This window comes from Phallusia mammillata, chromosome 1 (assembly GCF_965637545.1).
Source record: "Phallusia mammillata chromosome 1, kaPhaMamm4.hap1.1, whole genome shotgun sequence".
NCBI classification, from domain to species: Eukaryota; Metazoa; Chordata; class Ascidiacea; order Phlebobranchia; family Ascidiidae; genus Phallusia; species Phallusia mammillata.
In genome coordinates this window covers 33,146,730-33,160,994 of record NC_137252.1, presented here as the reverse complement: position 1 = coordinate 33,160,994, position 14,265 = coordinate 33,146,730, and the positions used below count along the sequence as shown (strand labels likewise).

Below are 14,265 nucleotides of genomic sequence, written 5' to 3'. Positions count from 1 at the left end.
TTCACTTTTGTGTTCAATAATTGAAAGTCTATACACCTCACTAAGTTTTTCCTTAATATTTACAGTTCTCAAAAGTGAAAGTGAAAAATCATTGTCCACATGCTTCTTTGACTTCTCATGTTTTTCTGCTTTCTCACCTATTTTGGCTACATTTGTAAAACCATGTCCAGCATTTTTCATCACCTCCAAACAGCAAACATGGAAAACAGAGCAGTGTATTTTTAACTTCTCAACCACAAAGCCATTTTTTCTTTTGATACCATTCAGAATTAAAACTGCGTATATATTTCTTGTTGTGGCTCATTCCTGGCTAACAAAGTTGAATATCGTTGGACGCCCTTTTTTCTTTATACTTACCTTTTCAGAACTTGATAACTGCGAAAACTTAAGTTGCTGAAGCTCACTTACAGTCACCGAATTAGAATCTTGAAAAGCCATGATTAATCTTTCAATCAAAAACTGTAAAAATGATTAAAAAAGAATAACTGTCGTACTGTACTCATTGTCGAACCTGATGGTACACGAGATTTGCTTTGGCACACAATAAACGCGGAACAGACAACTACTTCCGGGTACCCAGGTCACACGCTACGTGATTGGTGGAGCTGCGCGAGCCGCAGCACCCTGGCTCCTATTTCGCCCAGCATGTAGCTTTTCAAAGTGCGCATGCGCAGAACCGCGAAACGTCATGAAACGTCACGAAACGTCAGAAAACTGGAGCTGCAGTTCCAGCATAGATATACATTAGTGTTTCCAAAAAAAAAAAATTTTTAATGAAAAAAAAAGGTGATTAGGGCGGAAATTATGCTTATTATATATTGCTAAGGAATCAAAAATAAAGATAATGTAAGTTATTTGTAATATTATGGTAGGTGTATTAAGTAAAACTACTAAGGGGTGCTGCAGCTCCGCAGCACCCTAGCACGAGCCGCCCCTGATCGACCTAATATTTATAGTGGAGATTCAAACAATCATATGAAGAGGTTATCTTGTTTATAAAATGCAAAAATTTGTTAGTTTGTATATTTCTTTTTTTTTTCAAACTAAAAAATAGCCGTTCTTCAATAACAGACTTCTTGTTTAAATTGAATTTTCTTGTTTAAAAACAGATCAAGGAAACTTTTGCTCCTAAATACATCAACCAAATATTCCGCTTGACACGCTATTAAAGTTGATCATGACGTAACAATCGATGGAGTGACGTTGGAACACGTCATTAACGTTACCTAATTCAGTAGTTCTCAACCGGGGGTCTGCGACAACTTCTTATTTCGTTTAAAACGAGATTGATACATCGTGATTAAAATAAAACGCTTCGGCGTTTTCAAATAGCATGAAACTTATTGAAAACGTTTTTTTTTTTACAGGCGACAAACCTAAATGCATTGTGACGCAACACAAGTAAATTGCTAATGAAATAGGTGATATAAACACATTTTTCATCATTTAGTTTTATTGCAATTAAATGCATACATACAAAGTTAAAATGGACAGTTTTTATGTGTACTATGCACAATACAATTGTAAATAAATACCGACAGTTAACTAAACGATGTTCATAATTAACATAGTTTGATATTGCTAAAAAACTAAGATTTTCTTTTTTAATGATGAATAAGAAGTGTTATATTAACAGGTAAAATAAGTTCTAGGAATGGCTACATTGTTGTACAAGTTCAACACTTGGATGACTATTCATTACAGTCAGAATCTCAATCTTAAAGAGCTATGTTAAAAGTTAATTTTTGGATTACTTTTAATTTTTAATGATATGGAAACTGTATGAATGGGAGAACTTAAAATACGGTCTTTAATACTATACCAGGGGTGCAAAACACTAGGCAAGCGGTCCAAAGGCGACTTTTGGTGGTTAAAAATGACTTTATGGTTTATACTTTTACTGTGGTGATAATTATTTGGCTGAAAAAGGAGACACAAAAAAGATTTTTACATAATCAAAGCAATAACTTAAACATTAAGTGACACAAACTAAAATTAGAATGTGTATATTTTTCTGCCTGCAGTTCTTATTGAAATTTGCACCCCCTGTACTATACTGATGCAATACCTAGGACACATTCCACACACTAAGTAACAAGCTAAAATAGTTAAAACGATCACCACAAATGAAACCACATGACAGAACCCCAAAATCAAACTTTGAACCATTGCTAAGTTCCCACAATGCACCATTCTGATCTAGCTTTAGCTGCTTCTGTTCGCACTGAGCGTTTGCGATCATCAAGCGTGTGACAGAGGCTTTTGATAACTCTGTTTTTCATTGGAATAAGAGTTGGTGATGGAAGAAGTGTTAGTGCTCCGATGCATGTGACAGCCTGAATAAACAAACATACAGATTTTAAGTCAATATAGACCAGTGATTCTGCCACTAGTAGTTCAAGATGACTTTTCAGGTGGTCCATAATACATTAATTACATTTGGTGATAAACTGGAATTAGTTGCATACAATTTATTATTATTCAGTGCAAAAAAGGTTATCCAAGTTATTGGCCATTTGTTAACTGTCAGTTGTTTGATATCACTCTCTTACTCTTGGAAATTCTGTATGGAAATAATATATTTCTAGCCAATACGCTTGTAATGGGTGTTTTCTTTCTCGTTGCTTAACATTGACTTTAACTGAACTCGTGGTCTATGGCCTGAAACAAGTTGAGGACCATGGGCTGCAAACCAGTTGTATAGGGTTTTCAGTTACTTAACAGTAGGGGACAAAAGCTACTTTCCAGTAAATATGGTACACAGTGCAAGAACTACTTAGTGATTTCAAGGGTATGCCAACAAATGCCTTAACAACGCACTGACGTACAAAAACTAGATTTAAACACTCTGAACATAAAATAAACTTAATGCATTCAGGCCTTGACTACACACCCAGGATAAAAACCAAACATACATTTGCGGCAACACAAAACATTTTTTGGCAAATATTGTGTGAGAAAACAAATACAAATATTACCTTTAGTCTCACTGACATGTTGCCTTTGAATTCCAGCAACGATAGGAAATTGTCCAGAAGTGTGTCCGCATAGGAATTCATTAAATCTGGTGCATCCTGAAATGGCAAATGTGACCATGTGACATTTTTAGTTAAACATACTGTTATGTACCAGAAGTGTGGACAAATAGGGAAATACCAGGTTACTGCTTGAAAGGTAACAAGAAAGGTTAAGTTGCACTTTGCTTCAGAACAGTGATATTTAAAGCCTGGTTTATCTTGGACTCATAGTGGTCAAGAAAAAGTGATGTTGAAAACATTGTTTGCTTGTTTTTCATTAGGTTAGTGCAGGACGATCGACTGGTCAATCTCGGACTGATATCAAGTCGATCGCGAGGGTTGCAGAAATTATTTAAAATAGTTGCTTTGTAACGCGTTGCTGTACATAGATGACTTTACTGTGTGAATTAATCATAATGACATGTTAATAAGTTCATGAGTAGGCGCTTTGTTACGTTACAAAAGTAATGTGCAGTAGTAATTATTACTATGTATTGGAATGGTAGATCTCGAGAGTTGGACTACCTCAAAAGTCGAAAGAGTCAAACAAGGTTGGGCACCCTGTTAAAGTGACAACAGAAAAACGCTAAAAATGCACTAGTCTTTTAACTCTTTTAACCAAAAAAGTGTAAGAAACACTTGCAACAAAACAGCAAACAAAAGTGTTTCAGCAAAATGTAACTGAGGAGGCAAAAATAATTTTAGATGTTATAAGAAATTCCTCTGTTTTACCTGAATGAGATTCAAAAGAGCGGATAAAGCAGATAAAAGAAGTGAGGGAACTGTTGAATGAAGCGACTGCAGTAGCAAAGGCATTAAGCTTGAGAATTGTGCCAACAAAACCTGGAAAAATAATGCAAAGGTTATTGCCTCTGTTCGTTTTTTTTAAACAACACAACTAGTTTGCCTTTTCTCTTTTTTTCTGAGTATATAAACATCCCTTTTTTGTTTTGTCTTGTTTACTTAACATACATAACTTTTAAAAACACAAATTTACTACAAAAATTAGAACAAGTTTGTTGTAAAGATATTACTTTTCTGGTACAATATGACACAAAAACTGCACTTTAGGGAGAGATCTTTATTTAACAATTTAGTCAAAAAGATACTGTATGGCAGTCATCTAAAACCTTTTCAATTTTAATTTTTCAGTTAAAACTAAAATCAAACCAACTAATTGTCACCTGCTTTGGAATGAGAACAAGCATTTCTGCCAAGGCAGTAAGGTAGTTTGCCTTTCTACTTTGATTTTCCTCTTCTTGAGGTGCGTTGTTGTCCAATTTCATGATTTCAAAGGCATTGGCAATCTTCGGTAAAACCAGAAGGAAGAATCTTTGTTTGTACATCATCTTTGTTATGGCATGAGACGCACTGTTTAAAACCTGTGAAATACATTAAACAAAAAATAAGGTTCTGTTGCTACTTTGGGACCGGACTGATCAACTTAGACGATGTTGTCAACTTTAGCTTTAAGCACTTTAGTCATACATTACATCATTTGCTTGTGGGGATTTTTTTTTTAATTATTAAAATGTAAAATATTTAAGCTGCAGACAGGGCACACTGTTTCGACCTATAAGGTCTCATCAGTGCAGCTGGTGACAAGAGATAGGCCGTATTGGCTTTTGTAGCCATCCGTGAGACCTTATAGGTTATAACAGTGTGCACTGTCTGCAGCTTATCATTTATTGGCTCAATGCTTTTACATTACATAAAATATATAGTTGGTAAAGTTGTCGGGAATGACTTTGCATGCCAACATTTTTGTGTGTAATAGTGTGTGAACTGATTGGAACTGAACATAATCAAAAAGCAGGAAGATTGGGATTACTGCATCATAAAAAAAAATGCAAAACAAACATTGTACAGTTGAAATTATATAAAAAACTTAAACACAACTTTTTGAATAATTCGTCAACCATTGCACTCACTGATTTAAACTTTGTTTGTTCAGTTTGTTAGTGAAAACAGGTTTATAATATAGTGTACCTCTTCTGATTCCCTCATAAGAATACTAAAACCAGCCGCAGCCATTTCTCCAATCTCTGCATCACCAAACTGTGTCATGATCAAATCCACAAAATCCTGGTTCTAACATGATTCCGTTGAGCCAATGCCTTCGTTGTCCAAATTAACAAAGTCATACTCTGTGTTTTGTTGCTGGATGCTCCTGCTTTTCGTTTCTTTTCAAAAGCTTTTGATACATTGTCCAGTGTCTGTGATGTAACAAATATACTTAAGTATTATTGCTATGAGTCAGTACTGCATTGCTGAGTTATTTTCTGTGCTTTTGGTGAACATATAAATTTACATCTCACAAATGGAATTGTTAATCTAGTTGTAATTGAACCGTAACGGTTTCATTAAACCAAGGTTAGAATCATTGCTTAACATTAACAAAACACTTTCAAAAGTGGAGGTATTATGTATTATGCAATCCATTGTAGCACAGTTTTATTCACCAAGAGTTCAAGATAAAACAAAGTAGAAGATGGGTGTATTATATTCACTATCATTTCATGACATAAAGGAAGAAAACCTAAAACAGTGTGCTTCAAATATACATACTGATAATAACCTCTTGGAAAAATTCCAAAACATAAAATTTTATACAATACTTCCTCAATTATTCAGTCTGGTAAGGACCAAATTTTCACCAATTTTAATGGAAAAACAAATGCACCAAATTTCTCATTTTTTTATGCCCAATATTTTTTTGCAATTTTAAAGTGTTTCTTTCCATTAAAACAGGGTTAACTTCAATCATAGTCAATTGTCATTGTTTGTTTAACCATCTGTGACCTCATAACGCTGTTTATCAGGTGATAGTATAAATAATATACAAAAGTTAGTTTAACAAGACACAGCTCATCAAGAGAGAACTGTATAACCAACGTGTTAAGCGGCAAAGTGCTAGGTACATATTTGTAAGCAAGCCCAATCCCAAAAGGACACGACCGAAACCGGGTCAAACTTACGACTTTAGCACATTCTACAGCGCAAGGGCCCTGGTTTTAATATTTTTTTGTTTTTGAAGCCTGGGTGAAACACTGGGTTATTCAGGGTTAAAATTTAGAAGAATCAAATTTGGATCAATAGCTAACATCTGTGTAAATTTAAACAAATTTAAACCACTGTTTTTATTTGACGAAATGAGAATATATAACAAACCAGCGTTAAACAAAAAAAGAAATATTTTGGGGGTTTAAGGAGTGAAAATTTCTGAATCATATTAACATTACAAAATTCTTGAGAAAAGCTTATGTTGCACCAACCCACAAAGCAGAAAACTCCTAGACCAAGAAGATGTACTTTAGTCAGTACAGCCGTTTTTTTAATTCTACGTTTTGGGGTGAACCGCGGGGTCGTTTGGGGTCAAGCTTGTGGGTGAACCGCGGGGTCGTTTGGGGTCAAACTTCAGGAGGATCAAATTCGGATTGATAGCTAAGATATGTACAAATTTAAATAAAGTTGTAATACTTCTAAAAAAAAATATGTACAAAAACAATATGTGCCCCCTTCCCCACTGGGATTATAAATCCTGATAGCAAAACCCACCCTTTAAACTTGGCACCTTTAGAATCTACTAATGGTCTGAGATGGTGGCATGCCATACAACTAAAAAATTCTGGACAGCAGGCTATTACAAAAACTAATATTACCACACCAGAAATTTACTAGATCAGTTTTTATTTTCCTGCATGACAAACAAAAATATATACAGTTGATTACTGTTATATTTTCATTGTTTAAATTCTATATCCTATATTTACTGATTTACTCTACACACTGTTTGACCTACACACATGTTTTTTGGCAATAGAAATAAACAGATTTTATTTCTTTTTTGGCAATAGAAATAAACAGATAACAACTTGTTTTTTTAATCAGCATGCAGTCCTTAGTGATCAACAATACCGTTTAGCCTAATTTATACATGACTTAAGTACTAATTCTTGAATTAATTGGTCAAAAATAAAGAAGATACATTATGACGGAATATTCTTAACTGTGTTGTAATGCCTACAAGTTGACCTTTAGTGACCTGTGGTTATGCGATGGCCAGGCTGACAACAAGAATTTAAAGAGCATTTATCACAACGTTCGAAATAGTTAAGTTTATTTTTTCATATTTATGTTGATCAACGACGTTTTGCCTGACATAAACAAAACCGGAGTACGTTTATCGAGTATAAATTACATCTTAGGTGTAAAACCTTCACCAAAACTGAAAATGCATGTGATAACTCAATAAAACGACACAGCATTACAGTACAAAAAACAGCTAATCACCCAAGCCACTGCCTCGTAAAACGTCTGTCCGGATGTCAAGCCGAGCACTCCCGCTCGCCTTAATTATAAACCAGTGAATTCCTCCCTCAGGACTTATATCTGACTGATAGCGTACACATATTATGGGTTGCAAAGGTAACTGGCAAAATTTTGAATACCAAACAAATACCCTGCTTAAACAATTATTAAAATTTTTAAATATTTCTGCACCATGGGGCTTGTATTTTTGGCTTAAAACTAAAACCAATTATTAACTAACATCTCTGTAAATTTGAACAAATTTAAAGCACTTATTCTTGATCAAACATCTCACAAATCAGTGTTAGACTGAAAAAAGAAAAAAAATACGGAAAAAAACAATATGCGTACAGCATGACAAATGAAACCTATGGATCCATGTGAAATAACTAAATACTTTGGAACTTGTATCCAAACCAAAACCCAAATATGTCATCATATTTTATATTTTGCAACCCTACCTGCCCGAACATGTTGAGGAGCTTGTTGTTGACTTTCATGCTGGGAATATGTCCCTGTTCTTGCTGGTTGTGTAGATTGAGCAGCAACAGATGTTTGGGGTTGTTGAGCAGAGTAATTTTGTGAGGAGTAAATCTGATTTGTATTAGTTTCAGATGGGTAAAATGATTGAGGGTAATTGTCTTAACAAAAAGACACAGCACCACAATGGTTGTGCGAATGAGGTAAATCCGAATGAAAACAGCTAGCTGGAATACAAATTTGCCGAGTACTGAGGTGGCTTAGATCAATTGGAAAGTTTTGCTCAACATTAGTCTGAGCATTATCATGTTGATGGTAAAGGTCTTGTTGACTGGCATGGAGCCGTGTCCGAGTTTGAGCTTACCTCACTGAGGCATAGTTTTGCTGGTTTGCATAGAAGTAGGTCGATCGAGTGTTCCATGATGTCTGATGTCAAAACTGCTGAGATTGTGAGACATTTCCTCTTACATCTGCAGCTTCAAACCGATTCCTTGTACCTGTTAGTTGTGGTGAAGGAATAGCTGGGTTGGGATATGGACTGTTGGTTGGGTTTTGAGGTAGGTGGAAGCTTAATGGAATTTCTAGCTGTTGACTTGGATTGAATGGTTGGTTACGACTGCTGGTAGATGCCAAGTTTTGTCCACTTGTTGAAGCATTCTACAATATTAAAGGACAATTTAAATATCTTGTTATATAACTATACTCACAACAAGCTGTTTAGTAAGACACAACATTTTTCACTGTGGCTAAAATACAGTTAACGTCGGTTAATTAAGACTTTGGCCCGGTTTAGGCGAAGATCTGAAATATTCAATTTGTTCGTAAAAAAAGCATTACTACATTACAAATCTATTGTACCCACAGTTTTGTCTGAATTAGGTAAAGAATAAGATTAACTGAATCCTGTTTAACCAAGGTTTGCTGTATCTAAGAAAACACTCAATACCCAAACTGAGGTAAAGTTAGTCATTTTTTAATAAAATTCAGGAGTACCTGACAAGTTGATTTTAATATGCAGGTAGGCGGCAAATTATCAGCAATTTAGTTACAAGGGGGTGTAACTATACACATATTTCTGTCAAATGTATATTTTGTTGTAGTTATATGATGTCATTTGATGTGTGGGGTTTTAATCTGTGCTACACAAACAGAAACATGTTTTTGTTTAAATACAGAGATGGTTTGAATTGTAGGTAAATTAAGTCTACATAAGTTACACAACTTATAATTACAATTTTACTTTAAGTTACCACATTTACAAAAAAGCAAAATAATGTTCAAAAAAAATTTAAGTTTAAAATGTCCGAAACGGACTATAGTGGGTGCCTTCGAAACTACAGGTGCACTTGATGCACTTGGTAACCATTGCTCCGGCAACGTAATTTACAAAAACTGTTGGTGACTCTCTTTAGTGGAACAATACTTATAACCAGGGTTGCCATACCGTCCTTATTTCTAAGATTTGTCCTTATTTTGAAGGGCAATGTCTTAGAAAAATGTATTTCCCTTATTTCTAAGAAATGATCTTCTTTTTGACTTCTGTCGTTATTTTGTCTTATTTTCAACAATTACAAGTCAAGACCCTGATAAAAGTAAACCTAGACCTGAGCTGTCGTGAGATGCACAAAGTATTTTCTACGAACAAGGAGTTGCCGGAACATATTGTTTCTGGCAAAAAATATGGCATGTGATATGTCATGGCTCATTTAAATAAGATTAATTCGAAAACGTTTGTTTTGTTTAAAATGGAAATTTAATTTTTCGGTTCTCCCTATTTTGAGCTCCGTGTCGATGGTAACCCTGCTTATAACAGATGTGACATAACTCAAAAATCCTGCAGCTGTCCTGTGTTTATGCTAGTTCCTGTGCAAGACCAATGTCAGCAGGCCCCAAACAAGTAAATGAGGTCAAGACAGGACAATTAAATGATTCTGGTGTGAAATTTTTGCATGCAATCCACAAAAATGGTGTCCAAATTTTTTGTTAAACAAAATCGTGTGCAGCTGCCACACCCTGCAGACTGGACCACTTGAACAAGATACCTAGCAGACTTAGGGCATCAAGCAGACCAGCAGTTTTCACGGAACCTGACTTTTGTAGATACTGAAATTGTTGTAGATGCTACCAAACTATCAATATCAATAAATTAAAAACTGTTTTGACCTGGTTTTGATTCTAATTGTTTGGAATACAACTTCCTTCAAAATTCCGCTTCATTTAATGGAAAATAATCCACTTGGCAAATCCAGGTCTGGTTTCCTAGATCTGCCGCTTTACAATGTAAAAGTCAACAGTTTGTTGGTATGATCAAATTAAAACATCTGATTGAAAGTACATAAAGCAAAAATTGAAAACAACACAATTGAATTAAAAGGTAACTGTATATTGCAAAAGAATCATCTCAACATTTTTGTTTATTATTTACTCATCCAAATACTTAATGTATAACTTATTAATTTGAATGCTATTTGTACAAACTGGTCAATGTAATTAAGTATACAACGCATTTTTTTGTATTCCAAGCAAAAATACTGTAAATTCTGTAATACCGTTAAAAAGTACTCTATTCTAAGCTTTTTATGGAACGCAATGAATAACAACCCAAAACTTTACGCTAAATTCAAAAGAGGAACTTGCTGATAAAAATAAAATGGCTTTGCGACTTTCCGGTGAATCCCCTAACCGTGAAGAACAACCTTTAGACACGGGTCACTGAACAGACTGATACAAGTGACGGGCAGACTACAACGATATTATTTTAACTAATGACGAAGTATGGCATGGTAACACAATAAAATTACTGGAAAGTTTTGTAACACAGATGACGCTAGCTGCAGACAAGACAACATATTGGAAGGTATTGTCCATGCCTAGTAAATCCTTTAAGCTACTGAATTAAAAAGTGCAAAATATAGTTATTGTGCTTTTTTGTACAAATGAACTTGTCATGAAGGCTACAGATCTTAACCTAAGCTAAAATCACTACGTGGCGAGCGAATCCACAACCTACCCAACTATATGACCTATAAACTAAGATTTACCATTGACAAAATTCCGAATGGTTTCAATAAATATCTTAGGCGACACCAAACATGCGTTAAATCGCATTTTGTTACATGTTACCAACCAAACAGACCCATTTATGACAATATAGCATGGCTACCACACGGACAAAAAGCGCAGTTTTGTTTCTTGATAAGTTACAAAACAGAATGTTTCACACGATCATGTCCTTTTAACAGAGTATTGTTAGCTTTCAAGATGCAAAAAACGTAAACCTTTGAGAATTGTAAGAACTACCATAACATTGGCTCGTATCCTATTCTCTGAACCGGGAGTAGTTCTTCGAAGGGATATAAGAAACGTCCAGATCTACCAAAAAAGAGCAAAAGCGAACGACCAATTCCCTGGTGGAAACGCAGCTTTCCTCGAAGAGTCGAAACAGTAACGCAGGTTGTTGAAGTTGTCGACTGTCTTCTTGCCTTGAGTTCAGAGGCATTAGCTTGAAAAATTCTTATATTTTAAACAGCTTAAACATAATGTAGTTATCTTTTAACAAATTTATTCTCTTTTTACTTTTTTATGAGCAACTGGACGCATTTATCGTATTTCAGAAAACTCTGATTTCCATAAACAGCACTATTTATACTCCGTATATTACCCACAATACAACAGTAAACTTTTTCTCTTTTCACATAAACTTCGTTTGTTAAGGTTGCTCTTAACTGGGCAATGTCCATGAAAACATTAACTTTGACGCTGGAAAAGAACACGTATAACTGCGAAAGACAAGGCAAAACTGTCTACAGGGTTCCCGCGCAATTTTTATTTAAAAATTCCATGACTTTTCCAAAACTTTTCAAGAAAACAAACCGAATTTCCATAACCTTAATCGAAAAAATCGAGCGATTCCCATAGTAAAACTAGAAAAAAGACTTTGGCATATTTAGCCAATTTACCATAGGCTACTTGCATCGAATATACAAAATGTTAGGTAATTTGAAATTACTATCTCTATTTGGCATTCTCGGGCGCCAAATCCATACTTTTTCAAGGACTTTTGCAAAAGTTGGATTTTTTCAAAAACAAATTTATAAGATATTCCATAACCTTTCCAGGTTTTTCATACCGCTAACACCCCCCTTCGGAAACATTTTGGAAATATGCCCGCGGGAACTATGTCTAAAAATAGACTCTGACATGAATATGATTTACCAGCACATGCAAATCATGTACTGAAAAACGTGTGAAACGTTCGTTTTTATACAATTTTATACTTATTCTTTATATTGGCTGCAAACGTTGCTCTAATGCAGCGTGCAAAGGTATAATGTGCAATTCGTGTGAAATATTACATTTTATCTGTATGGTCTGCTGCGGGCTCAACGCGATAAAATTCCGTACATTAAGAGTGTTTTCAAAAATTCATTCCGGACACAGATTTTCCGCCAAAATTCCGGACATGCCAGGGCAGTGGTGGCCAAACTACGGCCCGCGGGCCGCATCCGGCCCCCAGTCCTGTTTCATCGGGCCCGCCAAACACCTTGCCTGGTTTTTTTCCAAGCACCATATTTACCACTGTGAACAAGCAGTGCAACAGCGCTGATTGCTACTAGCAGTAGCTTGTGGCAAGCGTTGTTTTTTTAGAATAAATGTCCTTGCAGTGTTATTTTTAGAACAGTCTGCCAACCATGACGTATGATGTAACTACAATAATATATATTTTAATAAAGATGGCAACCAGTTACGACAAATTTTACGTAAATCTCATTTAATCCGACCCTCCAGTGGCGAGACAGTTGCAAATTTGGCCCTCTGGTAAAAAAGTTTGGCCACCCCTGTGCCAGGGTCCAGACATCTGGCAACCCTGCTATCAACAAACCTCAGTTAATGAGGCCACCATATTTCTAGCCTAAGCGCCACTTTGCTGACATTGTAGCACTCATACAGACTTGGACCATTCTTTGACCAGAGAAAGACTTTCTCTACAGACCCTTGGAAAGAGTACGTAACTTACCTCTAGCACAAGTTTACCTATAAGCCTAAACGTTGTCGTCATCCGGTTGACGTACGACAGATTCCTGTGTTTTAATACAAATAAATGTTAGGAGGAATGTTAAAGGGCGAACGAAGGTTGGATGTTAATGTATGTTGCTCAATCTGTAATTAAAAAGGCTCTAAATGGAAAACCATCAATAAAAACCCACGAGCGCAACTTTATTACACTGCTGGCAAAAACGCAGGCTTCTTAACAAGTGGGCAGATTTCTACAATCAGAGATTAATTAAAAAACAGCCGCTTGTTACGTCACAAACACGTGTTGTTCTGACCAGACACCACATGAAGTTGGGGTTAAGTTGATTTTTCAATATTAAAACATGAAACACCGTTTAAGTTAAGTAATGGTCTTGCGCTCAGTTGTCTATGAAAATTGCGTGATGGTTGGTAAAATGGCAGGTGTAAAATGAATAAGCCTACATAACGTAAAATGTCACCTTGATAGCAGAGCAAATTTCCGGGTGTTCAACTGGCAGTTACAATCTGTGGAAAATACAATACTTTATTTGTTTAAAATTCCGAACACTACGCATGTGAAACAAAAAAAATACCATTTAATCAATAATTGTCAAATTACACATTTACATGTTACCAAAGTCTACATAAAGTGTTTTACATTTACATTGCATATTACAAAAAGCAACTAAAGTTTAGACAAAGAATTAAACACAGTAAACCAACACAAGTTCGTATCAAAGGATTAACACCATAAATTTTACTTTGTCTTCTTTTCACGGGGTTCGAACTCAGGACACTCCCGGGACGAATCAGGTTTTTTATGTCTGTAACTCCTGTCGTGGGTTCGAATCCCACCGCAGGCTAGATTTTTCTAGCCTATGCCTTGCCATATGTGAATGCTTGGGAGACCAACTGATTCGGTATTATGCCTTTAATAGGCCTGGCGTACTGTGAATTATCGATAAGTATGCCGTGATCGCAGGTCTGAATCGACGCTTCAGGGCTGATCCCAGTATGAAAATATTCATCTTAGCTGCTTGATACGGACTGGCGATCCGCTACTACGAAGCTGACATGTGCAGGATACGAGGCAGGCAACGGTGATTGTGAATCGACTTTCGGCGGTCTCTCCACTGAGCCTGTGTACCTCAGTTGGTAGAGCGCGACTCCCGGAAAGACTCCTGTCGTGGGTTCGAATCCCACCGCAGGCTAGATTTTTCTAGCCTATGCCTTTGCCACATGTGAATGCTTGACCAGCTGATTCGCTACAATGCCTTTAATAGGCCTGGCGTACTGTGAATTATCGATAAGTATGCCGTGATCGCAGGTCTGAATCGTCGCTTCAGGGCTGATCCCAGAATGAAAATATTCATCTTAGCTGACAGTAAAATGGGTTTTTTATTACAAAAAGCAGTGAAACTGATCTTGTGTTGTAATGTTT

General features: G+C 35.9%; 1 protein-coding gene across 1 annotated transcript; it reads right to left on the bottom strand.

Moving 5' to 3' along the window:
* Window positions 1-1,444: 1,444 nt before the first annotated feature.
* On the bottom strand, window positions 1,445-8,238 carry LOC145230732 (MMS19 nucleotide excision repair protein homolog). The gene is made up of 6 exons (XM_080096248.1): window positions 8,173-8,238; window positions 7,790-7,922; window positions 4,202-4,399; window positions 3,750-3,860; window positions 2,979-3,074; window positions 1,445-2,336 (listed from the first exon to the last, which is right to left on the bottom strand). The coding sequence occupies exons 2-6, from the start codon at window positions 7,826-7,828 to the stop codon at window positions 2,172-2,174; spliced, it is 609 nt and encodes a 202-aa protein (XP_079952374.1). The 5' UTR covers window positions 7,829-7,922; window positions 8,173-8,238; the 3' UTR covers window positions 1,445-2,171.
* Window positions 8,239-14,265: the final 6,027 nt, after the last annotated feature.